The sequence below is a fragment of the Galdieria sulphuraria genome (assembly GCF_000341285.1).
Source record: "Galdieria sulphuraria unplaced genomic scaffold scaf_2, whole genome shotgun sequence".
Lineage (NCBI taxonomy): Eukaryota > Rhodophyta > Bangiophyceae > Galdieriales > Galdieriaceae > Galdieria > Galdieria sulphuraria.
The window spans coordinates 153,225-178,036 of record NW_005178473.1 but is presented as its reverse complement, the minus strand read 5'-3'; the positions used below and the strand labels follow the sequence as shown (position 1 = coordinate 178,036).

General features: G+C 38.6%; 16 protein-coding genes across 19 annotated transcripts; 7 read left to right on the top strand and 9 right to left on the bottom strand.

Moving 5' to 3' along the window:
* Nucleotides 1-23: 23 nt before the first annotated feature.
* Nucleotides 24-1,934, bottom strand: Gasu_04770 (uncharacterized protein). The gene has a single exon (XM_005708852.1). It carries the CDS (start codon nt 1,930-1,932, stop codon nt 148-150), a length of 1,785 nt encoding a protein of 594 aa, XP_005708909.1. The 5' UTR covers nt 1,933-1,934; the 3' UTR covers nt 24-147.
* A 10-nt stretch (nt 1,935-1,944) lies between these two features.
* On the top strand, nt 1,945-3,089 carry Gasu_04760 (uncharacterized protein). The gene is made up of 3 exons (XM_005708851.1): nt 1,945-2,133; nt 2,195-2,378; nt 2,428-3,089. The coding sequence occupies exons 1-3, from the start codon at nt 1,980-1,982 to the stop codon at nt 2,951-2,953; spliced, it is 864 nt and encodes a 287-aa protein (XP_005708908.1). The 5' UTR covers nt 1,945-1,979; the 3' UTR covers nt 2,954-3,089.
* A 15-nt stretch (nt 3,090-3,104) lies between these two features.
* Gasu_04750 (glucokinase) lies at nt 3,105-4,536 on the top strand. The gene is made up of 2 exons (XM_005708850.1): nt 3,105-4,191; nt 4,244-4,536. The coding sequence occupies exons 1-2, from the start codon at nt 3,235-3,237 to the stop codon at nt 4,502-4,504; spliced, it is 1,218 nt and encodes a 405-aa protein (XP_005708907.1). The 5' UTR covers nt 3,105-3,234; the 3' UTR covers nt 4,505-4,536.
* An 8-nt stretch (nt 4,537-4,544) lies between these two features.
* Gasu_04740 (glycoprotein 3-alpha-L-fucosyltransferase) lies at nt 4,545-5,929 on the top strand. The gene has a single exon (XM_005708849.1). The coding sequence runs from the start codon at nt 4,566-4,568 to the stop codon at nt 5,712-5,714; it is 1,149 nt and encodes a 382-aa protein (XP_005708906.1). The 5' UTR covers nt 4,545-4,565; the 3' UTR covers nt 5,715-5,929.
* Nucleotides 5,930-6,004: 75 nt separating this feature from the next.
* Nucleotides 6,005-6,639, top strand: Gasu_04730 (60S ribosomal protein L30e). The gene is made up of 2 exons (XM_005708848.1): nt 6,005-6,368; nt 6,420-6,639. Exons 1-2 carry the CDS (start codon nt 6,143-6,145, stop codon nt 6,527-6,529), a joined length of 336 nt encoding a protein of 111 aa, XP_005708905.1. The 5' UTR covers nt 6,005-6,142; the 3' UTR covers nt 6,530-6,639.
* An 867-nt stretch (nt 6,640-7,506) lies between these two features.
* Nucleotides 7,507-8,186, top strand: Gasu_04720 (uncharacterized protein). Its single transcript, XM_005708847.1, has 2 exons — nt 7,507-7,711; nt 7,764-8,186. Exons 1-2 carry the CDS (start codon nt 7,626-7,628, stop codon nt 7,981-7,983), a joined length of 306 nt encoding a protein of 101 aa, XP_005708904.1. The 5' UTR covers nt 7,507-7,625; the 3' UTR covers nt 7,984-8,186.
* Nucleotides 8,187-8,276: 90 nt separating this feature from the next.
* Gasu_04710 (tRNA modification GTPase) lies at nt 8,277-10,291 on the top strand. Of its 2 annotated transcripts, XM_005708845.1 has the most exons (7): nt 8,277-8,734; nt 8,786-8,983; nt 9,032-9,299; nt 9,358-9,441; nt 9,501-9,526; nt 9,570-10,065; nt 10,118-10,291. In XM_005708845.1, the coding sequence occupies exons 1-7, from the start codon at nt 8,294-8,296 to the stop codon at nt 10,261-10,263; spliced, it is 1,659 nt and encodes a 552-aa protein (XP_005708902.1). In that variant the 5' UTR covers nt 8,277-8,293; the 3' UTR covers nt 10,264-10,291. The 2 variants fall into 2 exon arrangements, with proteins under 2 accessions (XP_005708902.1, XP_005708903.1); XM_005708846.1 differs by lacking the exon at nt 10,118-10,291 and having other exon boundaries at nt 9,570-10,101.
* Gasu_04700 (putative nuclease domain protein) lies at nt 10,106-10,966 on the bottom strand. Its single transcript, XM_005708844.1, has 2 exons — nt 10,383-10,966; nt 10,106-10,333 (listed from the first exon to the last, which is right to left on the bottom strand). Exons 1-2 carry the CDS (start codon nt 10,871-10,873, stop codon nt 10,270-10,272), a joined length of 555 nt encoding a protein of 184 aa, XP_005708901.1. The 5' UTR covers nt 10,874-10,966; the 3' UTR covers nt 10,106-10,269.
* A 9-nt stretch (nt 10,967-10,975) lies between these two features.
* On the bottom strand, nt 10,976-12,456 carry Gasu_04690 (1,2-diacylglycerol 3-beta-galactosyltransferase). The gene is made up of 2 exons (XM_005708843.1): nt 12,207-12,456; nt 10,976-12,158 (listed from the first exon to the last, which is right to left on the bottom strand). The coding sequence occupies exons 1-2, from the start codon at nt 12,450-12,452 to the stop codon at nt 11,034-11,036; spliced, it is 1,371 nt and encodes a 456-aa protein (XP_005708900.1). The 5' UTR covers nt 12,453-12,456; the 3' UTR covers nt 10,976-11,033.
* A 10-nt stretch (nt 12,457-12,466) lies between these two features.
* Nucleotides 12,467-14,311, top strand: Gasu_04680 (GATA transcription factor areB gamma-like protein). The gene is made up of 4 exons (XM_005708842.1): nt 12,467-13,080; nt 13,134-13,385; nt 13,435-13,793; nt 13,845-14,311. Exons 1-4 carry the CDS (start codon nt 12,499-12,501, stop codon nt 14,287-14,289), a joined length of 1,638 nt encoding a protein of 545 aa, XP_005708899.1. The 5' UTR covers nt 12,467-12,498; the 3' UTR covers nt 14,290-14,311.
* A 4-nt stretch (nt 14,312-14,315) lies between these two features.
* Nucleotides 14,316-14,856, bottom strand: Gasu_04670 (uncharacterized protein). The gene is made up of 5 exons (XM_005708841.1): nt 14,816-14,856; nt 14,721-14,763; nt 14,610-14,674; nt 14,476-14,563; nt 14,316-14,419 (listed from the first exon to the last, which is right to left on the bottom strand). The coding sequence occupies exons 1-5, from the start codon at nt 14,824-14,826 to the stop codon at nt 14,357-14,359; spliced, it is 270 nt and encodes an 89-aa protein (XP_005708898.1). The 5' UTR covers nt 14,827-14,856; the 3' UTR covers nt 14,316-14,356.
* A 19-nt stretch (nt 14,857-14,875) lies between these two features.
* Nucleotides 14,876-17,846, bottom strand: Gasu_04660 (glucosamine--fructose-6-phosphate aminotransferase (isomerizing)). Of its 2 annotated transcripts, XM_005708839.1 has the most exons (13): nt 17,769-17,846; nt 17,659-17,717; nt 17,510-17,601; nt 17,280-17,460; nt 16,933-17,232; nt 16,483-16,878; nt 16,265-16,435; nt 15,873-16,211; nt 15,685-15,824; nt 15,550-15,629; nt 15,385-15,491; nt 15,185-15,334; nt 14,876-15,134 (listed from the first exon to the last, which is right to left on the bottom strand). In XM_005708839.1, exons 1-13 carry the CDS (start codon nt 17,842-17,844, stop codon nt 15,051-15,053), a joined length of 2,175 nt encoding a protein of 724 aa, XP_005708896.1. In that variant the 5' UTR covers nt 17,845-17,846; the 3' UTR covers nt 14,876-15,050. The 2 variants fall into 2 exon arrangements, with proteins under 2 accessions (XP_005708896.1, XP_005708897.1); XM_005708840.1 differs by having other exon boundaries at nt 17,659-17,846.
* A 9-nt stretch (nt 17,847-17,855) lies between these two features.
* Gasu_04650 (glyceraldehyde 3-phosphate dehydrogenase (phosphorylating)) lies at nt 17,856-19,146 on the bottom strand. The gene is made up of 2 exons (XM_005708838.1): nt 18,230-19,146; nt 17,856-18,169 (listed from the first exon to the last, which is right to left on the bottom strand). The coding sequence occupies exons 1-2, from the start codon at nt 19,040-19,042 to the stop codon at nt 17,966-17,968; spliced, it is 1,017 nt and encodes a 338-aa protein (XP_005708895.1). The 5' UTR covers nt 19,043-19,146; the 3' UTR covers nt 17,856-17,965.
* Nucleotides 19,147-19,153: 7 nt separating this feature from the next.
* On the bottom strand, nt 19,154-20,466 carry Gasu_04640 (ATP binding / protein kinase). The gene is made up of 3 exons (XM_005708837.1): nt 19,715-20,466; nt 19,495-19,661; nt 19,154-19,447 (listed from the first exon to the last, which is right to left on the bottom strand). The coding sequence occupies exons 1-3, from the start codon at nt 20,444-20,446 to the stop codon at nt 19,231-19,233; spliced, it is 1,116 nt and encodes a 371-aa protein (XP_005708894.1). The 5' UTR covers nt 20,447-20,466; the 3' UTR covers nt 19,154-19,230.
* Nucleotides 20,467-20,485: 19 nt separating this feature from the next.
* On the bottom strand, nt 20,486-21,726 carry Gasu_04630 (hypothetical protein). 2 transcript variants are annotated; one of them, XM_005708836.1, is made up of 6 exons: nt 21,460-21,726; nt 21,357-21,410; nt 21,275-21,307; nt 21,109-21,216; nt 20,794-21,062; nt 20,486-20,742 (listed from the first exon to the last, which is right to left on the bottom strand). In XM_005708836.1, the coding sequence occupies exons 1-6, from the start codon at nt 21,717-21,719 to the stop codon at nt 20,666-20,668; spliced, it is 801 nt and encodes a 266-aa protein (XP_005708893.1). In that variant the 5' UTR covers nt 21,720-21,726; the 3' UTR covers nt 20,486-20,665. The 2 variants fall into 2 exon arrangements, with proteins under 2 accessions (XP_005708893.1, XP_005708892.1); XM_005708835.1 differs by having other exon boundaries at nt 20,736-21,062.
* Nucleotides 21,727-21,735: 9 nt separating this feature from the next.
* On the bottom strand, nt 21,736-24,666 carry Gasu_04620 (chromosome transmission fidelity protein 4). Its single transcript, XM_005708834.1, has 7 exons — nt 24,426-24,666; nt 24,166-24,369; nt 23,866-24,109; nt 23,165-23,815; nt 22,764-23,116; nt 22,543-22,716; nt 21,736-22,494 (listed from the first exon to the last, which is right to left on the bottom strand). Exons 1-7 carry the CDS (start codon nt 24,639-24,641, stop codon nt 21,766-21,768), a joined length of 2,571 nt encoding a protein of 856 aa, XP_005708891.1. The 5' UTR covers nt 24,642-24,666; the 3' UTR covers nt 21,736-21,765.
* Between the last annotated feature and the right edge of the window lie 146 nt (nt 24,667-24,812).

Here is a 24,812-nt window from a genome sequence, read left to right as displayed (position 1 = left end):
AAAGAGTATTGTGTCATCAAAGGAAAGTAGAATCCACAGTATCGGACTCTGGTCCCATGTTGAACCTTACAAACTTACCAAATATTGATTACTTCATCAACTTTGTGTGAAATATTATAGTTTGCAGATAACTTATTCCATATTCTTCTACAAGGATATTTGAAGAAAGAGTTTGAAAGGATTCGAAGAATTCTCAAACAAGTCATCAAAAGTATCCAAATGCAGTTTCTCGAGGGAACCAAAATGATGTTTAGAATTAACTACATGTCTCCGATACTGAACAATCCACTCAGTAACTCCGTCCACACCGGGCGGTTCCTTTCCAATCTCTTCACTTTCGTTTATGCAATTCCAAAATATACTAGGCTCTGAATTTACACGAACAATATCCAACAATTCAATGCATTTGATAGAGACAATATCATAACCTTCAATATTCATAAATGTTTTGGCAGTTGAAATGCAGGTCAAGATACTTCCAATAAGGGTTTGTAGATAAAACGGAATGAAGGGCTGGGATATAACTAACAAGAACTGGAGAGCTTCTGCTGTATTTTGAAAACTATTTGTTTCTATACCCTTGTTTGACGAGCAAGTTTTCTCTAATAACTCACAAATACAGGGCAACAAACGTTGCAGACGAGCATATATCCGCTTATCGACAACCTGAATGAAGGAGGCGAGATGAAAGCAAACAACACGACGAAGTTCGTTCATACTGATTGCAAAGGATGATGAACCGAGGGTGCAATACGATACAAGGTCAATCACCGCATCAAGTAACTCATAGAATTCTGAAGTACATGACTCATCAAAACAGTCCTTTGAATGAGCTTTGATTTTTTGAATGAACTGAATAATACACGAAAGTAAAGTATCTATCAAACCAGGTTCTCGAAAACGGCAAAGAACCCGTAAAATAATATAGAATGAAGACTTGTGCTCTTCAACTACGGAGGAAGAGCAACGATGAATGAGTAACTGGAAACTTTCAATGGTTTGAAGACGCCGCTGCCTGTCAAAATCTTGTGATAACGGTACCAGCAACCTTAAAATGGATGATATATGACCTTCAAGTTCTTCAACATTCATCAACGATAAAGAATATTTGATTAAGTGGGATAAAAAACTTGGATGCTCTGATAAGATATTATCCTTTCGTTGATAGTCTTCATATTTGAGTGCCTTTACAAAGATAGGTTGCAATGCAGGCCAAAGCTGACCGACAAGGGATTGAACGTTGTCAACTCTTTTGTGAATGCCTAAAATTTGAATGCAACGAATACATGTCCAATAGGCGGAATTCTTCTTATCAACTACATCTGGACCTTTCTCTGAAATATTTATCTTGTCCTTTGCAATTTCCTGCTCTTGAATCCAAGATATATTCTCAGGTGATCGCCAATAACAGAGAAACAAGCATATGTAAAAAATTTCAGGTGCAAAGTTGCCCAGTGTTTTGGACCGTTTCTCAGGAACCTTTAACACTTTGACAAATAAGAAAAAGGCTATACGGAGAAGAGACACTTCGACTTCACCGAGCCAGCTTAAATCTTCCCCATAGCCTTGTAATAGAAGCGAAAAAGAATATTCCAATAATTTCTTTAGCAAACTTTCAACTTCGTCGAAATCTTTCAACTCTTCTGAAAACACAATATTTTGTAAGATAAATTCAAAAAAAGCTGGAATGAAAGTTTTCCGGTTTTCTTCCTTTGCCTCACAAGACTTCCTAATTAAGTTCATAACTAGCTGCAACGTATTTATGTCACATTCTCTTTCTAAAAGGAAAGCCTCGTCTAAGCCCAAGTCTTTCCAGGCTTTACGAAAGCAAAAAACAAGGTCTTTCTTGTCTACAAAGTCTCTATTTGCAATCAATAACACCTCAAATACGTTGTCTATGTCTACTTCAACATCAAAGCTGTCCGTATTCATACCGAATTGATACTAAATCCAATCATACAATAAAGAAGTATTGACAGATGAATGTTTGGAAGGAAGTGTTTTTGGCTGGAACAGACTGGGACCAGTTTGGAGAAGTTGCAAAGATTGATTGGGACTTTGGCCACTTAGATGAAGCTCTCGAGGAAGGTGATCTGTCGTCAGGGAAGGTTTATCTGTTTGGCTGTACTGAGCGTAAGTGGCATGTCTTGTAGATTCAATCTTGGGCGTTAAGTTTTGCCTCTTTGTTGAATAGCTCAGCTTATCAAAGTTCACCAAAAGGAAACAGTTGTTCCTATTCCGGCTATCGTTGCCATCCAAAGCAAGAAACCGCCTCCATCCTTCGTAGGTATCAAGTCAGTCCAACGTGTCGAAGAAGAAATAGTCCCAATGGAACGAATGAAAATGGGTTGGTATCCTTTCATTCCTAGTAATATTCTGTAAGCTTTTATCTTTGTGTTTTATGAATATTGCACTGAAGTATTTCAGGAAGAGTCCTGAGAAGTTTAAACCGCGAATATATGTCCTCAAATGTGAACAAAGAAGAGCAGGACTTCGTAACTTGAGTCAAGATTCGTTGAAGAAATATGAATATGTCTTACCGTATATTGTGAATCCAGATAAACAAGAGGACGACACAGATTTAGAAACAACTGTAAACGTAGTCGCCGAAGTTCCAGGTCGTAACCAACCTCTTGTATTTGAATATGACTGGGAACTAGACGACTTGGAAGAATTTGTTTCGGAAAAACTTAAAGAAGAGGAGCTTCCTGAAAGTGTTGCAATGTCTCTTAAGGAGAGTATCCTTTCTGAAGTCAAGAGCACTAAAAGGAAGAAGAGAGAAGAGAATGAGAGAAAGAGAAAAGTACTGGATAATCTATCCGAAGAAGATAAAGATTCTTTAAGAAGCCAACGTGTCATTAAGTTTTACCCTCAAGGCAATGAGCCAGATATCAGTACCTGCAAGACTTCGTTTATTAATCGTTACTACGGACATGCTCAAGAAGTTCGATGAGTAGTTTGTCCTCAGATAATTCCTAAATGAGTGTGTTCCTTGGAAAGAGGATTAGGAGTAGAACAAGCCATTGTAACCTACTGGGAAAGATAAACACGTTTTTTGTAAAATTCTATTTCACGAAAAATATTTCATACTTTCAAGTTTCTCTCCGCTTTGCCTACAAATATATACTTAGATATGTATCAACTATCAACAGATAGAATGAATGAATGCCTGTGGCCAAATTAGGATTGATTGCAAAACTTGAACTCTTCACAATTAGAGTCTGGTGAAGTGCAATGTCTGCAGTTTTTCTTGTTGGAGACATTGGAGGTACAAACTCACGTTTTTCACTGTTTGAAGTAAGCGGAGTTGAAGACGACATTCGAAAGCATCACGCCTTGTACTCGGAAAACTTTAAGAATGAAGGTTTTGATCACTTTGCTGCCGTAGTGACGCAATTTCTCAACGAAGCAAGCAAAGTTCTGGGCAGACATGTAAGACCTACAAGTGCTTGTTTTGCAGTAGCGGGACCAGTAACTAATGATAGAGTCAGTTTCACTAATCGGAACGCCTGGATAATAGATGGTAGGGAACTGGAACTGTCTTTGGATATTCCCGCAGTAGTACTCGTTAATGATTTTCAAGCAAACGGTTATGGAGTTCTTACTTTAAAAGAAGAAGAATATTGCGTAATTCAGGAAGCTTCTCCAAACTATAGCGCTCCTATTGCCTGCATTGGTGCTGGAACTGGATTAGGGGAATGTTTCTTAACACCTTCTGCAGGAAGATATGAAGCTTGGCCTAGCGAAGGAGGCCACGTTGAGTTTGCTCCTCTCTCAGATCTTCATAGTGAACTCTTGACTTTTCTTACGAAAAAGTTCAACTCCAATCGCGTGTCTGTTGAGCGAGTTGTAAGTGGCAAGGGATTGGAAAACATCTACGAGTTTCTACGGGAAAAGTTTCCGGAAGATATTAATCCGATACATGATGAGAGAATTCTAAAGGCTGTAGAGGGTGCAAGATTAATAGGATCACTTGTGTACGATGACAAACTTTGTGGAATGGCAATGGAGATCATGTTCGAATTGTATGGCTCAGAAGTGGGTAATGTAGCTTTAAAGTATCTTCCCTATGGGGGTATATATATATGTGGTGGTATTGCTCCAAAGAATATAGAGAGGTTGAGGGATTTGAACTGCAATTTTATGAAATCTTTTAAAAATAAGGGTAGAGTTAGTCCACAGCTGGCTCGGGTAAGTTCGCTTGATAAATATTTTCTACTTTCTGATCGACGAAACTTGATAGATTCCAGTTTATGTTGTCCTAGTGGAAGACTTAGGTCTTCGGGGTGCTCATTTAGTTGCTTATCGTCTTTGGCGGGATGGAAAGACTTCGATGGAAGACGAGGTAAAACCGGGTAGTTTAGATAGTATGCTATTTTTCTCTTCTCAAGGCCGTCAGAAAACTGTTCAATGGTTTAATTATGCTCTAGCATGCTCTTGTGGTGCAGCTGTTGCATCTTCGTTATTATATTTATTGCACCGATTTAGCTATTCAAAAGGTTAGTCCAGATGGAGAATAAAATGAAACGCTTTGAATTTGGTTGTGCATCAATGAAGCCTTTGGTATGACTTGCTTTTTCAATTGTTTTCTTCAAGTTTTTCGACAAGGGTTGTCTTTCCGTGGAAGAAGAAAACTGCGTTACGTTGTAGCGTTGTTGGCAGTATTCTTAGTCCTCAAGTACAGTTTCTTGCTGCTATTAGGAAAAGCATCGGTACAAAAGGTTGAGACAACCGGAGCCAACTCACACAATGTTATTGCCAACGCTTCTTATGTTTCGTACAACTCGAAGAAAGTAGTTGTTGTTGCTTATTGCAAAGAAGACTGGGCTTATAAAGGTCTATTTGAACTTTTCAATGTTTCTCACAAGTGGTGGTATTTTGTATTAAAAGAGGAGCCAGAGAGAGCAGACGTGATTGCTCACTCTCCATGGGGTACTTGTTCTGGAAAATATCCAAACGCGACGAAAATATTTATTGATATGGAACCCAACGCACATAGAGGCAGTGAACACTCCATAACAGTCAGTACTGTGAAACCTGCTGAGTCTTCTTCTAATGTTCTCTATATACCTTATGCCTTGTGGTCCTTTGCTGAACGAAAAGCAGCGGTTACTACAGACCTATTGAGAAATTTGTCCTATTCGGAAGCGGAGAAGAAGTGGAAAGCAAAAAGCTGGTTTGCCGCTTTTGCTGCAAGGTACTGTTCAAGAGACAACAAACTAGGCGAAACAAGGACACAATTTTTTGATATTCTTTCAACCAAGTATAAACCTGTACATGCGTTGGGTAATTGTCGTCATAATATGGACCCACCCAGTAGAGTCGATCCACCGTATGATAACAATAGGGATATGGTTATTCAGTGGTATCGTCCATATAAATTCTCCTTTTGCTTTGAAAATTCGCAGTTAACTGGATACATTACGGAAAAACTTTTCAATAGTTTTCTAGCTGATACTATTCCAATCTATTGGGGTGCTCCTAATATTGACGAACTTGTGAATACGAATGCTATCATCGTTTGTAACGAAGAAAACAATACATTCGAGTCTTGCATCAAACAAATAATTGCCTTGGATTCAAACTCAACCTTATGGATACAAAAGTTACAAACTCCATTGTTTAAGGGTGGCGCACTTCCTTCTTGGCTATTATGGAGAACTTATTCAGAACAGTTATTATCAATGCTTGCAAAGTTTCTTGACGAAAAATGAAGTAATATTCTCCAGAAATGGATCATTTGAAGCCAATTGGTGTTATCGAAACATTTGATAAGTTTGAATTTTCATTCTTTGTTTTTGCATCACTTGGAATTGTATGATGCAAGTTGAAATTGTGTAACCTTTCGTTATAGAAGTAGCTTGTAATGTTGTAAAACAAGTCTATTGTAAATTTCTGAAACACCATATATTAGTATCACAATATTTTTACTTTGAGATTATATTCACTGATGAAATACTATAGAACTGTTTTCCATATGTCATTCTGGAATAATTATGTTGTGAAAGAAATTCTGAAACCCAATGGAATCCAAAGTTGTAGACGGTCATCGTCATCGCCGTCGTTCATTATTTTTAATTGGTGAGGCTGAGAAGGAGCAAAAAACAGCTTCCGGAGCCTAAAATATAACTCTGTATCAACGATGGTTTCCAAAAAGTCGAAAAAATCTACAGAAACAATCTCTTCTAGACTAGCACTAGTTATGAAAAGCGGGAAGACCACTTTAGGCTTAAAAAGCACCCTAAAGAGTCTTCGTCAGGGAAAGACAAAGCTTGTGGTCCTTGCAAACAACTGTCCACCCCTTGTACGATCTCAAATTGAGTATTATTGTTTGTTGGCAAAGTGTAACGTACACCACTTTCAAGGGAGTAGGTTTTGTGAAATAGGGGGAGTAAGAAGGAACTGACGATTCTTGATAGATAACGTTGAACTGGGAACAGCCTGTGGAAAATATTTCCGTTGTGCTTGTTTAGGTATTACAGACCCAGGAGATTCTGATATTCTCAAGGTTGTCGAAGAGACAGCCTAATGTCGGAGCTTTGCGTTGTTAGCTGTTCTTTTCTTCGTTTTCAAGATAAAGTTTGATTGTCATATATATACTCTGTCGGGAAAACTTCAATTTAGGATCAATTCTTTTCAGATGCATATGCATCAAATTCATATCAATATAGAAGTGCGTAGACTCTGCAATAGATACTTCGACATTCTTAGTTCGCGCATCGATCATTTAGTAACTTCTCACGTTCGTCAGTCACCTGCCTTCCATGATGAATTTCGTATTTCGTTTATATCCCTTTCAACAAGCCTTAAGGAAGTATTGTTGAGCACTTGAAACGTTCCATTTAGAACGCACAATTCGTAGATTAAATGAGAAGGTAAACGAGAAGTTGCTGTTGTTGTCTCTTAATAAATCAGTGGATATGAAATGTTCTCAAGGCTGAAGCGCAATGACAAGCGCTACGAAGAACCATGTCATGGCCCAAAAGATTGAGTTATTGCTATTTGTCTTCGTTCTAGCAGTTTCTTAAAGGCTTTTTAACGGATATTATGGGTTTATTTAGGGTTTATTGGACGGCAGAAATATATTGTCAGATGAGACACCGACGTTGATTATAGCATATACTACTTTACGATTTGCCATAGAAACCTATAGCGTCATAACTATCTTTCTTACTTTCCTATATATACCCAAGTTGCTATTGTTTATTATTTAAGCGATCTTCTCTTGCATGCCTTTTGCCCTTTTGCAGAAGAGCTAAAACTTTGAAACTTTGGGGTGCTCTCCAAGTATTCTAATATTTCTTCGCAGTTTTCAGTGACAAGTTACAAGTCTTGGTGCTGTTTATATTCTGATGGCGTATGTATGCACACATTTTCTTATGTATATTTTTAACAATAGCGAAGCTCGTGGCAAAGAAATGCCGTAATAATGGTCCTTTCGTGTATTGTCCGCTCCTCCATACAAAATGCAGCAAATCTCACTAATTCTATTGGACATTTCGAAGTTTCTTTTGTGATTACGACGATCAAATCCGGCGCTTTGAATCGGATTTGGCAAGGAGTTTGACTGATTGCGAATATTATTCTTGGTCGACGAAACTTGCAGTAACGGAGAAGAATAAGTCATGAGAAGAGCAAAAAGCTTACCTCAGCTTTCCACTTCAATTGAAAATGAGGAAATTACGGTATTCCTAAAGAGTACAAGAAGAAGGTACGTTCGTCCAGTATTTTATCCATAAAATGACCTCTCTTCCTTGGAATAGCTTGAATTTTTTATGCGTGAATGAAGCTCCACCAGAGGATAGTGTAGGAACTGTAGAGTTTATCTTATCGTCATTTTGGGAAACAGCACGTTGTGCAAACTGTGGTAGAAAGATCCTATTTAAAATGAAGCCAAGTCTGGAAATGAACAACAGGAGTTTTTGTAGTCTTGACTGTTATTCAACCAAGATGCTTCAAGATGAAGAGTTATTTGTACAATGACTTTTGGAGGAGTTTCTATATTTATGAGACAATTTCTTGTCCTTGATACGATTCTTTATTGGCTTTTGAAAGAATTGAATCTATGTTTATATAAGCTTTTAGATAACATCATTCACATTTCTGCATATTCGCAATTCCTTTCACCTGCAGCAGAGCACAAGTCTCAAGGAAGAAGATTTTCTTATAAACCTACCCTTTATACTATGTGTTCATTTTGAAACATGCATATCAATTGCTTGATTCCTGTTAACATTTCTGAAATCATATTCATGCCACATTTCGAGGACATCTCATCTTTGGCTCTGAAATTATGGGTTACCGGAAACACTTGTCATGGCTTCTATGGGTATCTTCGTTGCACGTTATGAAGTTCCAAAGAGACCTGATAGATATATGGGGGAAAAATTTTATAAAAAAAACTTACACAATGAGGAGAAACTATTTTTCTCTTTCTTCCGGTTGGAGAACGAGACATCGTTGTTTGCCAAAAATGATGCCACCTTGCAGTCACTTTGACTCTGAGAAAAATCACAGAGCTTGCGCTTCCAGTGAGAGTAGAAGAAGAGCACAAAACAATATACAAGATACTATTTTTGCTCTATCGACGCCGCCAGGTCGAGCTGCCTTGGCTGTTGTGCGAGTTAGTGGAGCGCTGTCCTTGCAGTTATTGGAACGACTTTCCAAATCAACGGAATCCTTTGACTTCGTCCCGCGGAAGTTGATAAGAAAGAGAATTGTGGATCCTTTTACGGTAGATTTACCATTTTCACTATGATTTATATGGTCTTTTAACTTTTGAAAGGGCGCTCACCTTGATGATGCAATGATTACTTATTTTCGTTCTCCGAACAGTTATACAGGTGAAGATATGGTAGAACTCTATTTGCATGGAAGTCCTGCAATTGTTGCTTCAGTCTTAAAGGTTCTGGAGGATACTCAATTGGCTCGTTTGGCGCAACCTGGGGAGTTTACAAGACGTGCGTTCGAGAATGGAAAGATGGTATATCTGCTATTTTTCCGTTGTTTTTTTCATCTTTTTATAAGATAGGATCTCGTTAAAATTGAAGCTTTAGCTGATCTTATCCATTCTGAAACAACTCTTCAAGTTCAGCAGGCACTCAAGAATTTAGATGGAGCTTTGTCAAATAGACTTTATGCGTGGAGAGACCAACTTATGAAAACTTTAGCACATTTGGAAGGTCTTTTGGATTACGGCGAAGAAGCAGAACTACCAGATGACATATTTGAAAAGGCATTTCCTAGTTGTGAGAAGATAAAAATAGAAATTCGTCGAGCTATTGAAGGAAAGAGTATAGGTATGAAAAATAGATGAAAGGCAGTTCACATTCTGTAAATGATAAACTTATTTTCTAGGAGAAATGGTTCACGACGGCATCAAAGTAGCTATCATTGGCTCTCCAAATGCTGGTAAAAGTAGTCTTTTAAATATTTTAGCTGGTAGAGATATCGCTATTGTAACAAGTATTCCTGGCACTACAAGAGATATATCGTGCAAGTCCCTTTACAATTAAATGGCGTGAAAGTATGTAATAGGCAATAATCATTTCATAAATTGATTTTTTCAGGTTGTCTGCAGCGATACTGCGGGAATTCGTGAGGATGAGGATGTGGATATTGTTGAAAGAGAAGGAATTCGAAGGGCATTGGAGAAAGCATCAGATGCCAATATCAAAATTATTGTCCAAGATGCAAATCAATGTTCGGACAATTTTTTGGAAAGATATCCTGATTTATTGGATGAAAACGTTATTTTTGTTTTGAACAAATGGGATCTTATTGAACATAATGGTTTGGAGTTTCGACGGTTGGAACAAATATTTAAAGACGAGCATTCGTGGTTGAATAGCTTGTTAAAGAGAAACATTCCAGTCTTGAAAATTTCCTGTATGACGGGCGATGGAATTCCTCATCTCATCGAAACTCTCCACTCTTTCATTAGTAAATGGTTCGAAACAGTCGATTTTCAGGATGACAGAAACGAGACTGCTATTGAGCTACTAATAACTAGACAACGACATCGAAACTGTCTAAAAGAAGCATTAGCAGCGCTTGAGCGATTTGGTAAATAATTATGAAGTCTTCAAAGTTTTTGCATAGTCTGACCAGTTACTAGGTGAATTTCCAAAGACTCCTGCTAGTATTGTCTTAGCAGTCGAAGAACTTCGACAAGCCATGAACGAAATAGGCAAAATTACGGGTCACGTGGAAACCGAGCAACTTTTGGACGTTATCTTTCGAGACTTCTGTATTGGAAAATAAAGCAGTTTAAAGTTCTGCTCGTTTTGTTTTGCGGAACTCCCAAGGCCATTGAAAGCTGCTACTCCATATACTAACCCTATCAGCTATGACACTTCCCACACAATAAACAAACCACATACCCTTTTTTGGCGACTTTCGCAGCCTCCTCATCTACTCGATATGTCGTAGCACCCTTATAGGTGACTGCTTCACCAAGTTGAACCATTCGTTGGTTGATATTAATGCCCTTCTGCCCCATATCCAGAGTCCAACAGGTGCCCAACCAACGTCCGTATACGTCAAGTTTGTCAGATTCACAGTAAATCTTATGGTTCCCTATGATACCTTCTAGAGTCTCTTTGCTAGTCTTCCCACAATGATATATTTTGCCAACTCCCTGGAGAAGACAAGTTTGCTTCAACTCTGGAGCATCAATGTGATTCAATCTGACTCTAGGTCCGTTCAAAAAACGAATAGTGTCTCCATCTATCACTCTTACTTGACCTTCCAATACCTTCCTTTCCGAACTGGCACCCACTGGAAGAAAGCTTATGGACAAGAAAATACTCAAAAGAATGATATGGGCTGCTACGATCTCTCTTCTGGAGAGAAACTTGTTTGTTGAAACCATCAAATAGGGTATCTTATTTATTTTGTGTTTGTCTTTTGTCTTAAAAATCTTAACAAACGACAATTTTCTTTTGACACTATGTACTCTGGCGAAAACTGAAGGCGACTGAATAAAGCTCAACAACATCTTCAAAAATTCCCCAAAATTGAAAATTGCAGAGTCAAGAGATGTCCTTTGAAATCTTCTCCAATTCTTCCACAACTTCAAAAACTGCCCGATTTTCTGGAAGACGTTCAACGTTCTCTTTCAAGTGCATAATTTCTTCATAAGATACTGTCGATGCCGACTCGAGACTACCGACTACTTTGCCGACTCCATGACGACGAACCCATGCCGCCACTGCTCGTTCTTGTTCCATAAGATTTCTCTCTTCTGCTACCAACAAAAGAGGTTTTCTGGAAACCAAAGCTTCTGCAACAACTCCTGGTCCAGGTTTACTAATGATCAACTCCGACATTCGCATCAATAATGGAATCTCATGTGTAAACCCTATGGCATGAACAAGAAATCCCTCATCTTTCAGAAATTTCTTTCGTATTGACTCCAATAAACGCTTGTTCTTGCCACAAACACAAAGCACGTTCACTCTTTCCATCGTTTTCAACATCGCTTCCAAAAATGGTTGATCAAAACCAGCTCTATTCAATTCAATAATATCGTTTCTAATACTTCTTTCAGTTGTTCCTCGAAGGCTTAAGAGAGAAATAAGACGCATGGTTGATTCGTAAGGCGGAAAGGCACCAAAGATGATCATAAATGTTGGAAAAGACATATCAAGACCAAACACACTTAAATAATCCAACAGAGACATCTTATCGTCAGATACAAACTCAGGATAGAAACGAGGATGTACCACCATACCAGATAATAACTTAAGATTCGACTTTGCAAAACCCTTCGTCACTGCTTGTTCATATGCTTCACTTGTGCCACAAAAAACAGTTTGTCTTTGGTCTTGCAACCAAGGATGAGCTTCCGTATGAGTAAAATCTGTCATGACAGTAATATGCTTGGAATACGGAGCACTTTCTATAATAGAAACGTTCAAAAATGGAACAAATGAAAGGATTACATTCGGCTTTGGATAATTTTTCCACTCTCGCTTCAGACGACCAGTAAACTTATCAGATAGTAGGGGCCCAAATGTCTGTGCAACACTGTATAAAACACCAACAACTCCAGCCAAGTCTTGTTGTAGAATAAAGTTATAGACCCGGTCACCAAACTCGCAACCTGCAAGTTCCGAGACATTGAGTGCCACTACCTTCCAATGAGGATATTTGACCTTGTAAAGTGAGAAAGCTCAATCAACGGCAATGACAGGTTTCATTACCTCGCAAAGATAACTAACTGCATCTACACTAGCTTTGTGTCCACCGCCTCCCGAACCATACAAGAGAAAAACACAAAACGGTGACGACAACCTCTTCTCCAAACTTTTTCGTATTGACTCAGATACTTGATAAGGAAGGTCAATTGAACGTCTTCTATTACAGTCTTCTGAAGTTGCTCCTCTCTTCTGCAAAGTTGCATTAATAAAAAGGATGCCAGCGGTCTCTACAAGTTCATCACTCGACATTCTCTCTTAGCATTGTCTCGGAAGTGTTAACGATTGGACAAGTGGAATGGCGCCAAGACTCAACAAGACAACTCAAACAAAACTCAAGAAGCAATCTTCCTTTAGAGAGCAGCCACTGAAAGAAACTATTAAGAGCAAGGGTGTAGAGGTGATAAAGAGGATACAAAGGAAGGATAGTCTTCGGTTTTTTGCCCAGCCGGTGGACACCACATATGTAACGGACTACCTTGACGTGATAAAGCAGCCTATGGACCTTGGAACTGTACAAGCAAAACTTGAAGCATACTCTTATGCTTCATTTGAAGAATTATGGCAAGATGTTGACTTAATTTGGAAGAATTGCTGTACTTACAACGGTCCAAACACACAGTTTTATCAGTGTGCTTTGAAGTTGCAGAAGTTTTCAAACCGTGTTTTTTCTGACCTCTGCTTGTTCTTACGCAAGAACGATCTTGAGGGCGAAGCTAGAGCGTTGCATGGCGCTATGAGACGTTCTTGTAGTCTGAAACGTTCGTTGGAAAGCAAACGTGTTGACAGTACGGGTACTTTGACAGATACCTTAGAGTGTGTAAAGTCACAAAGAGAAGGGAAAGCGACTTCTTGGAATGCTCATACAGATGTTATACAAGTGAGTGAGGTCGAATAGCTATGAACGAATAATTTTCTGACCCAGTGCAATAGGGCCCTTATATGAATGACTCTACTCAACAAGAAAAGGATTTTTATAGTCGAATAGAAAGGCTTGCGAATTCTTATCTTTGCAATACGGAAGAAGCTTCTGCAAATAGTTACGAACCTGTTGGAAGACAAAGAAGGAGAGATATATTGAAAAAGGAACACGTCGATGTTTTACCCGAACCTGAATGTGTCAGCGACCTTCCACCTTCCTTGAGTTGTCCTTTCGAATCTTTTTCTGGAAAATCTTCTATTGGGGTGTGTTATATTCAGAACTGATTTTGATAATGACTAAAACCATTCTTAGTTTGAAGATTATCGTGAATCGCTAGAAAATTTCACACATCAATTACATCCTACTTTGAAACATTTCTTTAGAGACATGTTCAGCTCAGTCTATGACAATGCTGATGAGAGTACCGTTGTATCCTCTAGAAACAACATGGAAGGTTCCAGCAACAATGCGTCCGAAGTCAACAGAAATAACTATTCTTCATCCTTAGATATCATCGGTGACAGGCTAGAGACGTTGGTTCCTTATGTGAAAGATGAAAAGTTAACCCAAGATCTTATCCATTTCGATATATCAAATATCGATTTCAGCATGCCGTATGGCGTTACGTTAAATGAGTTGCAGCAGCTGGTTTCACTTCAAGTGGAATTCGGGTAAGGTTTTCTCTAGAGTTTAGTTTTCGTAAATATTTATGCATTGCCTAGTGTACCACTAAACTTTTTGTCGGAGTTAATTATTGGCACCAAATATTTTACGGAAAAATTTTCGTTATCACCAAGAGAGGCACGAACAGAGAACGTGACTGGAATAAATGATAATAAGGAAGTACGGGATCGTCGTCCCACAACCGAATTATCGAGTCATCTTCTTGGCAATATACAGTCTCAGTTTTCTATGAGCAAGGAGCCAAGCAAGATGGATGAAAGCTGTACAAATGATACGCGTCTGACTAAAACAGCCCATGAAGTGCAAGTCCGTGCTCATAAACTTGAAAGTAGTGGGAGCGATGTGTTTTGTATGAACTGTGGAACCGTCAAATCACCTGGTTGGCGTGCCGGACCTCCTGGTGCTAGACGGCTTTGCAACGCTTGCGGTTTATTCTGGGCAAAACACAAACAACTTCGTCCAAAAGAAAAGTGGGTTAGATAAGCCGCTTTTCAGACAAATCAATATCACTCGAAACTAGTAGCAGCAATTGTTGGCAGCTTTATATTGTTCACGGTTGCTCTACTTCTTTAGGAGTTTTTGCGTCAATGCTGTCGACTGCGTGAACAGGACCCTTTTATAATAACATATTCAGAGTCATCTTGATCGTTCTGAAAAAACCCAACCAACCTGTAGCTCATCCCATATTGCTTTGTACACCAGTTGATGACGTTTGAGGGATGTTAGATTTTCAAATTTTTCGGAAACCACTCGAATACTTAAAACGTTAAGTTTTGTACGAAAACTACTGTTTCTAAACTTACCTGACGTGGCTTCCGTTTGGATCGTCAAAAGCAGGGGTTACTTGAAGAAATTTTGGACTTAGAGCCTGTAGCTTAATTAGAGCGTTTACGTGCACTCCTTTATCCACCCACCTCGCGAAGTTTTTGTTCCACTCGCTCTACAACAGTATCGTTACTTTGTAAAAAAAAGTTTCAGGAGGAACCAGTGAACACTTTTACTGTCTAACCTGGACGACATGAAAGTAACCAAAGGGCTTTGCTTCCACACAACAGAGGGCACTCTTGCACAAGTTTTCACGTTGTAAGGGTACACTTGTAAGCAACGAATAAAACCAACACGTTTAATAAATGTAACAGGTATGTTTTGCTGAACGAATATCGGACAAGACCACAACAAGCTTATTCTTCTGGTCCACATAAAAAGATAAAGAATTATAAATAGATTTTATCTCTCTCCAAGGCTTATTCGACGGTAACTGATTTGGCCAAATTTCTCGGCTGATCTACATTATGACCTCGCTGTACTGCTAAGTGGTAACTCAGAAGCTTTCAATCTTATTTAGTTTATCATCTTTTCCTAACTAGTCCCAACTTACTTGGAATGGAATGATATTGAGCAAATTTTGTAAACAGTCAACAGTTTCAGGAACTTGAACAAGCTCTACCTCGCTTTTCAATCTTTTTGTCTCCTCATCTTTTTCAGTACATACAACTATCATACTTCGAAAGCCACCTCGAGCTATAACCTAGAGTGGCAATTGAGAACAGAAATTCATAAAATGAGATATAAAAGGACCTGCTGAAGGGCATTCTGCACCTTTCGAGCGGTAGAATCTCTGGTTACGAAAAGTATGACCGGCATATCCTGATCTACGAGTGCCAATGGGCCATGTTTTAACTCACCTATTAAAGTTCGTAGCACAGTTGAGTTTAATCTAAAAAATGTTAAATATCTGCTTACCGGCATGAATACCTTCGGTATGCATATAGGACACTTCCTTAATTTTGAGAGCAGCTTCTAGACAAGTGGCATATTGATATCTATGAATGGAAACATCAGCATTGATTGCTATAAAAACCAATAGAGACAACTAACCCTCTACCAAACAATAATATGGAAGAACGAGACTCCAAACTGTGGGCAATCTTCTTCATCTGCGAATCCAACTGGAGAGTTGTCTCTATTTTTGAAGGTAAAGAAATAAGAGCTTGAAATATCTCCTCTCTTCTTTGCAGCTATAAAAATATAAGAATGAACACATTCGGATGCCAACTTCTACTTACTTTTGAGCGAGAATCTGCTGATAACTGCAAAGCAATCATTATCAAGACCACTATTTGACTTGTATACACTTTAGTACTTGCTACACCAATCTCACATCCAGCATTGATGTGAACACCACAATCTGTCAAACGAGCAATAGAACTTCCCACAACATTAACTACGCCTACAGTCAATGCATTGTGACTTTTCGCATAACGCAAGGCTTCCAGTGTTTCTGCTGTTTCTCCACTCTGACTCACAAAAATGCAAACATCACTTCTAAATATCGGACAACGACGATCAAGAAAATCACTGGCAAGCTCTACTGATACTGGCAACTCTGTCAATTCCTCGATAATCTAAATACAAATATTCATATTTGGCTATGATGAACACAAAAGAAATTACTCACTTGTCTACAGGCTAAACAAGCATGATATGATGTACCACAAGCTACAAATATCATACGATTACTTCTCAAAATATCATAAAACCTATCACGGATTCCTCCAAGTTGTACTTCATACTGCCCATTGCTTAGTTTATGAATACGACCACGCATAGTTTGCTGTACACTTTCTGGCTATTGCAAAATATGTCAATACTATTTTAAGATGGATTTTCAACTACCTGTTCGTAAATTTCCTTGAGCATAAAATGTTCAAACCGTCCTTTCATGATTTCTTCGAGTTCCAGGTCGATTGTGGACAAAAGCCTATTTCGTGCTATTGAAGGGTCTTCATTCGAATAACAAAACACTTCCATATCTCCATCTTTGACATAAACTACATCATTATCTTCAGGATAAAATACTTTGTTAGTATGTTCTATTATGGCACTTGGATCAGAAGAAAAGAAAAATTCAATCTTATTAGCTGCTTCTTTCCTTAAAACAAAGCGAAGCCCTTTTGAAGGTCTTGAAAATGAAGAAAAAAAGGCGCCAGATGAGTTGCTATCGTTTGTAGAAGAACGATATTCAAGACTTGCAACATCATTTGATATTCGACCGTTTTCCAATAAAAAGTCCTTCCAGATAAGAGTCATTCCCCAGTTGTGGACTGGTAAAGAACTGATACTTACTCTCGAGTCGGAATCAGGAAGAAGCGGTGCTGATGCCTCCACTTCAAAAGTTTCCTTGTCAAATGTCGTTTCACTTTTTATGCCAATAACAAGTGGAGAACCTCGTTTCGATGCAACCAATTCATTAGGATAGTGTCTTGATTTGACAAGAAGTGCGAAAGCTCCTTCAATGGCATGAACTACATACATCATCAGCCTCGCAAAAGTAGGAGGTTCTCCATCTTCACGAATAGAATCATGAAAGTATTTGAGTAGTTTTGCTACAACTTCTGTATCAGTATCTGTTTCAAATACGTAACCCTATTATCCACGTCAAAATCAATAAACAATACAATGAAATGTTTTACTTTTGACAAGAGCATTGCCTTGAGAGGATTATAGTTGGTTATAATTCCATTGTGCACCACCAAGAACTCGTGAGTAGGGTCTGACGAGTGTGGATGACTATTTTTAACAGAAGGTGCGCCGTGTGTCGCCCAGCGAGTGTGTGCAATCCCAACATGACTATTAAACACGCGTTCACGAACACTGCAATTTGCGTCAATTCAAGTGCTCTTCTTAGAAACTGCAATCTCACCTCAAAGGTTTACCTATCAGTTCTGCATTGACAGCCTTTTCTAAGCAAGCTACGGTACCTACTTCACGAACTACTACAGGTGCTCCTTCTTCCTATCCCAAGAATCAAAATAACTTGTATAATTCAAGAGGAGGAAACAATAAGCATACTTCACCATCATAGGCCAAACCTGCACTATCATACCCTCGATATTCTAGCCTTTGTAGTCCTATTTCAGATAGTTTCCAACTCCCATATTCACATAATAAAAAAAAGGTACCTTTTAACAAGATTTGAATGATTTCTTGTCTTTTCTTTGGAGTTTTATAGTTGACGTATCCAAAAATGCCACACATATCGAAATCCAAGTTTCGAAATCTTCACAAAAGTCAAATTTTATATGTAAAACACAAAAAGCGAACAAGAAGAAAACACAAAATATTCCACGAAACAACAAAGAAAAGAATGCAAACTTATTTAGGCTGCACCATCTACTTTTGCCATATGTTGTACCAAATCTACAACGCGATTGGAATAGCCCCATTCATTATCATACCAAGAAATTAATTTCACAAAGGTTTCCGATAACATAATTCCAGCGTTGGCATCGAATATGGAAGAATGACTGTTATGAACAAAGTCTGTAGAAACCACCATATCTTCTGTATATCCCAAAATACCCTATTCAGATTGTCAAAATACTTTAGAATTCGCCATTCCGAAACTATCGACACAAGTTACCTTCAATGCTTTACTTTCTGAAGCTGCTTTCATAGTTGCCTTTATATCATCATAAGTAGTGGGTGTCTTCAAACGAAATGTAACATCAACAACGGAAACATCGGGACATGGAACACGGAAAGCCATACCTGTCAGCTTTCCATTGAGTTCAGGAATAACTTTACCGACTGCTTTTGCTGCTCCAGTTGAAGAGGGAATGATGTTATTCAAAATTCCTCTGCCTCCTCTCCAGTCCTTGTGGGAAGGTCCATCAACAGTCTTCTGTGTTGCTGTCGTTGCATGAACTGTTGTCATTAGTCCTTCCAAGATTCCGTATTTATCATTAATAACTTTGGTTAAAGGTGCAAGACAATTGGTAGTACAGGAGGCATTGGATACTATAGTATTATCTGGAGTATACTTGTCTTCGTTGACACCCATCACAAACATAGGAGCATCGTTTGAGGGTGCAGAAATGATGACTTTCTTAGCACCTCCTTTCATATGTGCTCTGGCTTTATCAGCAGCAGTAAATACTCCTGTAGATTCCACAATATATTCTGCTCCAGTAGAAGACCAAGGAATCTCACTAGGATCACGGAAAGCGAACACCGCCATTTCGTGCCCATCCACAACAAGTTTTCCATTTTTAGCTATCACAGTCCCTGGATAGTGTCCGTGTACAGAGTCATATTTGAACATGTAGACCATATAGTCCAAGTCAATAAAGGGGTCATTGATGGCTACCACATCAACCGACTTTTTCTCCAATGCCGCTCTTAGAACAAGCCTTCCAATTCTACCAAAGCCATTGATTCCAACTTTCACTCCCATGCTAACAATATTTGTTTACTTTTCGAAACTACGAGGCTAACTACAGCAAGAATAGCTCAACGGGTGTAAACCAGTTCCGTTGTGCACAACAATGAGATAAAATGGGCCATGATGGAGGGGACGGGCTTTAATCTTGAAATGCTACTGAAATCTCTTCCAGAAGCATCTTTCTGTATCTCGGAAAGAGTTCACTTCAATAAAAAAGAAGAATTCTTCAGTTCTGTAGCTATCAGTTCATCTTGTTCGTGACGAAGTTGACGTTTCAGAATCAGCATATTCCTAGCAAACACCCAACCACTGCCATTGCCTTGATCTAAGAACCGTACAACATCTCTTACTGAATCGTCTTGTATAAGATAAGACCTCAGGCGATCAAAGTCGAATTGAAACAAATCCTCAACTAGCCTAAATTTCCTATAGTACTCAATTATCTCGAAGATAAACTTGTGTACCTTTTCAAACCATCATAACCCATCTTTTGGTAAATTACACTATCCGCAAAAGAACAGAAAGTTAACATTAGAAATACATAACCCAACAACACAATATCTTGAGCATAATAGTAATTACTTATCGCTCTTGGATTTGAAGCTCCAGCAGCATAAGCCCTTCTAATGGACTATGAAATACTTTTAAAAGACAACGACTATCGTTCATGTCACTATTACTCACATCATCATCCAGCGAAGAGAGTCGTCTCGAAAAGCCAAAGTCACGAAGTCTAACTTTCAATGCATGCACTTGATCTTCCCTTGTAGTGTTCAACAATAAGGACTGTGGACCCAGTGAAAGATGTACAATGCGATAACGGTGAAGAAACTCAAGAGCTTCTAAACTTGACGACATGATTTTCTTAACAAACTGACAACGGCGTTGAAATTTTGATTCCAGAAATATGGTGGATAACCAAGCACGATTGTTTCTATTCACAGGATAAGAGGCAACAGTAGATAAGCCTTCCCAACAGAAAACTAGAAATAAGTGACCGGCTTTCGGAGGCTCTATATATGGAAGTGCTCTTTGCCACTGTTCACGAAAATATTCGGTCTCAAAAGTATCTGGTGCTTCAAGACTTCCCAAGAACCTCGATAAAGGAAGTTGTTCAGAAGTGATATCCACACCATAGTCCTCTTCTAACGTTTCAAAGACACTCTTTTCATTATAACCCATCTCTAAAGCTTCTTTATGATATTCTTTCAACAGTACCTCCGTCTCTTGCTTCGTATTCGGATATAAAATGGCCTCATAAAGACGACAAGCTAGAGATCCAGGTTCTACCGTAACTGCAGGTTCCGTTGGATTCTTCTTTTGATAATATTCCCACTCGACTATTCGTAATAAACTTTGTTTTCCAACTAAACGACGAATTTCAAAGTCTGAAGGAAGGAAGGTTTTTAAGGCCATCTGACACGCTTGTCGACAAATATGTCTTCTCAAAGTAGAATGCTTACATACTGAAAGCCTAAATCTTTTATCAAAAACTTGCTCTTTCAAGGTTCCTACAGAAGAAACAAAACTAAGACAAAATATTCTCATCTGAGTGAATAATCAAGAAACAATCTTCTCTCAATGTCGTATCTCTTATTGATGTGAAATTTTTTTGGTTTGTCCTAAAGAAGTTATTCATCTACGAGTTTTTTCTAGTCGAAAAATACAGGAATCAGAGTCTACAAGTGTTTGACTCAAAGTAAATCGAACACCTAACTTCACCTGTCATAACAACATTCAAAAAAGAACTCAAGAAATATCACCGTGGCGTTTTTCCTTCACCTCTCCAAAGTAGGAACGATCCAACGCACAAAAAAGACGAGTCACTTGAGGATATCCTTCTGCAACAAAAAAGTCGTGATACAAACAACGACGAACAACCATTTGGTGAGCAACCAACTTGTTGTTGGAATCCACTTCACTTTCTTGAACAATATCGAAACCTTTTCCAAAATCCCGTTCAATATTCTCAGCCATACGCTTCAAGGTTCGCAACTTATTCAAAGAAACCAGTAACATAAACTGGAGGATCCTAACTGAAGCATAAGTCTGAGAATTTCTCAAAAGGATCAAAGTACCATTGTAAACCAGATTTGGAAGAGGAACTCACGTCTGCCAAACCGAATCCTCTTCCTACTATGTTGAGTACTCTTTCTTCATCAGAATCCAACAAAGGAAGTAAGGTTCTGTGTTCCTTTATACTTAGTGCTCTTCGAAGTGACAACAACTAAAAGCATTCCTTACTTGTAAGAAGATAGCGCCATGGAACTTAAATGTCTAATAATATTTGTTTCATTGGAAAAAAACAAACAATTAGCCAACTTACATATGAGCGGCACTTCGGTCATCGACAACTCGTTCTCTATGCTTCCAACACAGTCTAACTCTTTGTCAACACATAAATAAGTTGAACACCAGGCAATTCATACTGTCTTGCTTCTGTCTCAATACTTTCACAAATTTCTTTTTCTTTTCCTTTCAATTCTGGTTGTCTCCTCAAAGGCAGTGTTCGGAAATACACGTGACGAAAAGCTCTGTTCACCACACTATCAAATATAACTTGTTCTTTGTCTTCTTTTCCACTGTTCTGGTCTTTGACTTGGTTACAAAAAGAAGAACTTCTAAACCAAAAAGAACTGTGAAATCTAAAAGAACAAGTTATTCTCAATAATGTCTTGGCAGAAAACATTTTATTTCAGAAAATTGAAAAAAATGAATTGAACTGTTCGATGTCTTCAAATGACCGTAGTTCGTTGGCCATCCTCTAGTTTACGTTTCCTTTCTTGAATCCTAGATTGAATACCCAAAGAAGCAGCTGATTGAGATGTCTTCTCGACACAATCCTGTTCTGTAACTGTGACAGACTCGGTTATTCCTGTTCTTATGCTGGAACTCGCAACTGGCACCCTATTCTCATCGTTCTGTGTTGTTGCTACTTGTCCAACAGAGTCGGCTGAGCAATTTCCCAGATTCTTTTCTTGAATTTCAGGACATTGATCCATTAAAGACTCCACCTTTTGAGCTAGAGCACCCAATCTGTGGTGGTTGGCCACCTGACAGGCAATTTTGTAAGCCTTGTATGAATACAATCTGCTCGCAAAGTCAAAAGCCCGAGCAACGTGATTGGTTACGCAAGAATCTTCGAATAGTCGTATCAAAATTTTATCTAATTTCTTTCTTCTCTCTCCCATATTGTTACCCGCAGAATAACCATTTGCCATTAGTTTCGACAACATAAGTGCTTCCCAAAGATATTGTTGTTCCAGTGCAAGACTTGATTCAGTAAAAGGTAACAATGACACGCTCAATGAAATAAAAGTCAAGGGAGGTGATGATAAGGTTATGGGAGGTGCCGCATTGTCCTTACAAACGATACCAAATAAACTGTTATTGTAACAATAACAAGGCCAGAAGAATGATGACCCAGGTGAAATATTCTCCAAAGCATTATCAACAACAACGGTCTATATTGCTTAGTAAAGTTTGTTTCATTCTCACATAACTACACCTACCCAAGTATTTCCGTGATAAGGAAGAAACATATACAATTCTTGTGTCTTTGAAAAGGCCAACAATTCTTCAAATGAAGTTTCTGTTTCTCTGAATCCTATCCACTGTAGATAAGATGGCTTACAAGGAAGGGACATTCGAGAAGAGCGACTTGTCACCATTCCAAATGGCGATATCTTAACATACAAGTTAAAGTTCTGTTTCAGTTATAATTCTTTCTTACCTGAAAAAATTCGAATTCACATTTATCATTCATTCTATTATCATATACAATACATAGCTTATCGTTCTCTGAACCCAATATAGTCAACACACGTTGTTCCAGCTTGAGTAAGTCAGTTTGAATTCCACTAGAGGAAAATATTCGAAGACGCTCTCTGCTAGTAAAGACTGCAGCCCAATGGACGCCAAGAGCCAACAAAAGTGGAATTTCTAAATCATCCAAAGCAACTGTCCAATGCGAATTGGAAGTCCAGGAGGATGACAGAGAGCGATAGAAAATGACATTGCGACTTTCAAGATCACTTTTGGAAGCCAATATCACAGCAGCGGAATTCAAACATCCTAAAGAGAATCCTAGAACACAAGTCATCCGTAAACAAAGAAAATACAGATAAAGCAAACCATAGTGATCAGTAAAACGTAGAGGCTTCAATGAGGAGTCCGAAAATTCAATTTCTACAACATGATGCGACTGTACATCTCTAGATACTAGTCTACCTGTTCTATTCCAACAAAGAATAGAATAGGATCCATCAAAAGGAGTTGAAGATACCATGAAATGCCGAGGTGCACGCTCTTTGCTAATTACACTATTTTCTTCAAGCATCGTTTCCTCAGTTTCTTCATCAACATTGCTATGAGATGAAACTTCATCGGCACAGGAGATGTCCTCCTGCTCTTGTTCTTCAATAGAGTCATCATTAACACTCGTCGGTTCATCATTCAACTCTTCCTTTGTTTTGTGATCATCAGAAACGTTGGCAACAGGAACCTCCGTCACCCTAACCAATTGTCCTGCAGCATCCACTGATACAAAACTGTTCCACTTTGGATGCCAGACAATCTTCTCTATCAAGTTTTCATCCCCACACCAATGAGCAACTATTTCGATATCTTTTCCATAATGAAGCAAAAATATTCTCCCGTCTTCAGAACCACACAGGATATCATTACTTTGTGACCTCCAAGTTAAACATGTTATCTTGACAGGAACAGTATCAACTATACTGGAAAAGCTTCTTTTAACTTTCCATGACTCTCTTTCCAAGAATACTATTACCCATAAGTCCTCATCATGCATCGAAAACTTTCAATAAGCCTACCTATTTCCTTTGTGCTTGTTGCCAAAACCAGTAAGCTACCATCAGGTTTCCAGGAGGCACAAGTAGCATGATTGTGTATAGTTAAAATGCAAGTGTTCTGATTCAACGACCATATGCCAACTGCGCCTCTTTCTCCAACACTTACGAAATAGTCTCCCAGTGGATCTACTGCCAAGTCTTTTATAGCTTGCACGGGAGCATTTTCAGATGCAATAACCACCGTTTTATCGGCCACATCTATAATCTAAACGTAGAAAGATGAGATATTCATAATACGAGTTCGAGATATTCTAGGCTTACTCGAACTATTCCAGGCTCTTCTCCAGCAACAAATACATAGCTACCACTACAAGAAAATGCACAACACCAAATAGATCCGCTTGTTCTAGTCAAAACGCACTCCAATTCTGCAGAATTTTCTTTCAAATGGAACAGACGAAGATAGCCTTCTTTATCACCAGTCACCAGCTTAGAAACAAGACTACAGACTGAAAGCGCAAGAATCTAAACAAGATTTATAATTTCAATTGTTCCTTCTTGAAACGATTCATGGAGCATACGTCTTCCCTGTGAGGATAGGTTATTTGAAACCTTCGAGGAAAGCTTTTTTCTTTTGCTTCCTCATATCTCCATTCGAAAGCTCTCACGGTAGCATCTGAGCCACAAGTAAGAATGAGAGTAGTTTCATCCTGTGTAGAATAAATGATTCCCAAGTCAGTCTTCCCGGGAGTGTGAGCATATTTCCAAGCGAGTCGTCGTTCTGTTGTTTTGAGCATTCGAACAATCCAAAGGCAGATTCCCGCGCAGTTCCCATTTTTCTACGAACAGCTGACCAAAACGTATTTTTCTTGTCATCGACACTTGAGCCAACCATTCTTTCTGTCTTTCAAGGATTCTTTTCCGTTTGCTCATTACATCAACACGAAAATACCATATTTAATGATGAA

Excerpts from the sequence above, each read along its gene's own strand:
- Gasu_04720 (XM_005708847.1), top strand. The coding sequence starts at position 7,626 with ATGAGAAGAGCAAAAAGCTTACCTCAGCTTTCCACTTCAATTGAAAAT. Across the intron at positions 7,712-7,763 it reads CTAAAGAGTACAAGAAGAAG|CTTGAATTTTTTATGCGTGA; the intron begins GTACGTTCGTCC and ends TCCTTGGAATAG.
- Gasu_04630 (XM_005708836.1), bottom strand. The coding sequence starts at position 21,719 with ATGTTTTCTGCCAAGACATTATTGAGAATAACTTGTTCTTTTAGATTT. Across the intron at positions 21,411-21,459 it reads ATTGAGACAGAAGCAAGACA|ACTGTGTTGGAAGCATAGAG; the intron begins GTATGAATTGCC and ends ACAAAGAGTTAG. Across the intron at positions 21,217-21,274 it reads ATGGCGCTATCTTCTTACAA|AACCTTACTTCCTTTGTTGG; the intron begins GTAAGGAATGCT and ends AAAGGAACACAG.
- Gasu_04770 (XM_005708852.1), bottom strand. The coding sequence starts at position 1,932 with ATGAATACGGACAGCTTTGATGTTGAAGTAGACATAGACAACGTATTT.
- Gasu_04670 (XM_005708841.1), bottom strand. Across the intron at positions 14,675-14,720 it reads TGGAACAAAAACTTCGCGAG|GCTCTAAGTCCAAAATTTCT; the intron begins GTGGGTGGATAA and ends ATTAAGCTACAG. Across the intron at positions 14,564-14,609 it reads CCAAACGGAAGCCACGTCAG|TATTCGAGTGGTTTCCGAAA; the intron begins GTAAGTTTAGAA and ends TAACGTTTTAAG.
- Gasu_04760 (XM_005708851.1), top strand. The coding sequence starts at position 1,980 with ATGAATGTTTGGAAGGAAGTGTTTTTGGCTGGAACAGACTGGGACCAG. Across the intron at positions 2,134-2,194 it reads TCTGTTTGGCTGTACTGAGC|CTCAGCTTATCAAAGTTCAC; the intron begins GTAAGTGGCATG and ends TTTGTTGAATAG. Across the intron at positions 2,379-2,427 it reads TTCATTCCTAGTAATATTCT|GAAGAGTCCTGAGAAGTTTA; the intron begins GTAAGCTTTTAT and ends GAAGTATTTCAG.
- Gasu_04620 (XM_005708834.1), bottom strand. The coding sequence starts at position 24,641 with ATGCTCAAAACAACAGAACGACGACTCGCTTGGAAATATGCTCACACT. Across the intron at positions 24,370-24,425 it reads CCTATCCTCACAGGGAAGAC|ATTCTTGCGCTTTCAGTCTG; the intron begins GTATGCTCCATG and ends AATCTTGTTTAG. Across the intron at positions 23,117-23,164 it reads ACGTTTTACTGATCACTATG|GATTCTCTTTAGGATGTTTG; the intron begins GTTTGCTTTATC and ends CTTGTGTTCTAG.
- Gasu_04680 (XM_005708842.1), top strand. The coding sequence starts at position 12,499 with ATGGCGCCAAGACTCAACAAGACAACTCAAACAAAACTCAAGAAGCAA. Across the intron at positions 13,081-13,133 it reads CTCATACAGATGTTATACAA|GGCCCTTATATGAATGACTC; the intron begins GTGAGTGAGGTC and ends CCAGTGCAATAG. Across the intron at positions 13,386-13,434 it reads CTGGAAAATCTTCTATTGGG|TTTGAAGATTATCGTGAATC; the intron begins GTGTGTTATATT and ends AACCATTCTTAG.
- Gasu_04650 (XM_005708838.1), bottom strand. The coding sequence starts at position 19,042 with ATGGGAGTGAAAGTTGGAATCAATGGCTTTGGTAGAATTGGAAGGCTT. Across the intron at positions 18,170-18,229 it reads CAGAAAGTAAAGCATTGAAG|GGTATTTTGGGATATACAGA; the intron begins GTAACTTGTGTC and ends CAATCTGAATAG.
- Gasu_04660 (XM_005708840.1), bottom strand. The coding sequence starts at position 17,844 with ATGTGTGGCATTTTTGGATACGTCAACTATAAAACTCCAAAGAAAAGA. Across the intron at positions 17,602-17,658 it reads GTTTGGCCTATGATGGTGAA|GAAGAAGGAGCACCTGTAGT; the intron begins GTATGCTTATTG and ends TTCTTGGGATAG. Across the intron at positions 17,233-17,279 it reads AGGCAATGCTCTTGTCAAAA|GGTTACGTATTTGAAACAGA; the intron begins GTAAAACATTTC and ends CGTGGATAATAG.
- Gasu_04640 (XM_005708837.1), bottom strand. The coding sequence starts at position 20,446 with ATGGCCTTAAAAACCTTCCTTCCTTCAGACTTTGAAATTCGTCGTTTA. Across the intron at positions 19,662-19,714 it reads TCTCTTCGCTGGATGATGAT|TCCATTAGAAGGGCTTATGC; the intron begins GTGAGTAATAGT and ends AGTATTTCATAG. Across the intron at positions 19,448-19,494 it reads GGTTATGATGGTTTGAAAAG|GCTAGTTGAGGATTTGTTTC; the intron begins GTACACAAGTTT and ends TAGGAAATTTAG.
- Gasu_04690 (XM_005708843.1), bottom strand. The coding sequence starts at position 12,452 with ATGTCGAGTGATGAACTTGTAGAGACCGCTGGCATCCTTTTTATTAAT. Across the intron at positions 12,159-12,206 it reads CAGTTAGTTATCTTTGCGAG|GTCAAATATCCTCATTGGAA; the intron begins GTAATGAAACCT and ends TCACTTTACAAG.
- Gasu_04750 (XM_005708850.1), top strand. The coding sequence starts at position 3,235 with ATGTCTGCAGTTTTTCTTGTTGGAGACATTGGAGGTACAAACTCACGT. Across the intron at positions 4,192-4,243 it reads TTAGTCCACAGCTGGCTCGG|ATTCCAGTTTATGTTGTCCT; the intron begins GTAAGTTCGCTT and ends GAAACTTGATAG.
- Gasu_04740 (XM_005708849.1), top strand. The coding sequence starts at position 4,566 with ATGACTTGCTTTTTCAATTGTTTTCTTCAAGTTTTTCGACAAGGGTTG.
- Gasu_04730 (XM_005708848.1), top strand. The coding sequence starts at position 6,143 with ATGGTTTCCAAAAAGTCGAAAAAATCTACAGAAACAATCTCTTCTAGA. Across the intron at positions 6,369-6,419 it reads CGTACACCACTTTCAAGGGA|ATAACGTTGAACTGGGAACA; the intron begins GTAGGTTTTGTG and ends GATTCTTGATAG.
- Gasu_04710 (XM_005708845.1), top strand. The coding sequence starts at position 8,294 with ATGGGTTACCGGAAACACTTGTCATGGCTTCTATGGGTATCTTCGTTG. Across the intron at positions 8,984-9,031 it reads CGTTCGAGAATGGAAAGATG|GATCTCGTTAAAATTGAAGC; the intron begins GTATATCTGCTA and ends TTTATAAGATAG. Across the intron at positions 9,300-9,357 it reads TATTGAAGGAAAGAGTATAG|GAGAAATGGTTCACGACGGC; the intron begins GTATGAAAAATA and ends CTTATTTTCTAG.
- Gasu_04700 (XM_005708844.1), bottom strand. The coding sequence starts at position 10,873 with ATGGTTTCAACAAACAAGTTTCTCTCCAGAAGAGAGATCGTAGCAGCC. Across the intron at positions 10,334-10,382 it reads GCGAAAGTCGCCAAAAAAGG|TATATGGAGTAGCAGCTTTC; the intron begins GTATGTGGTTTG and ends TGATAGGGTTAG.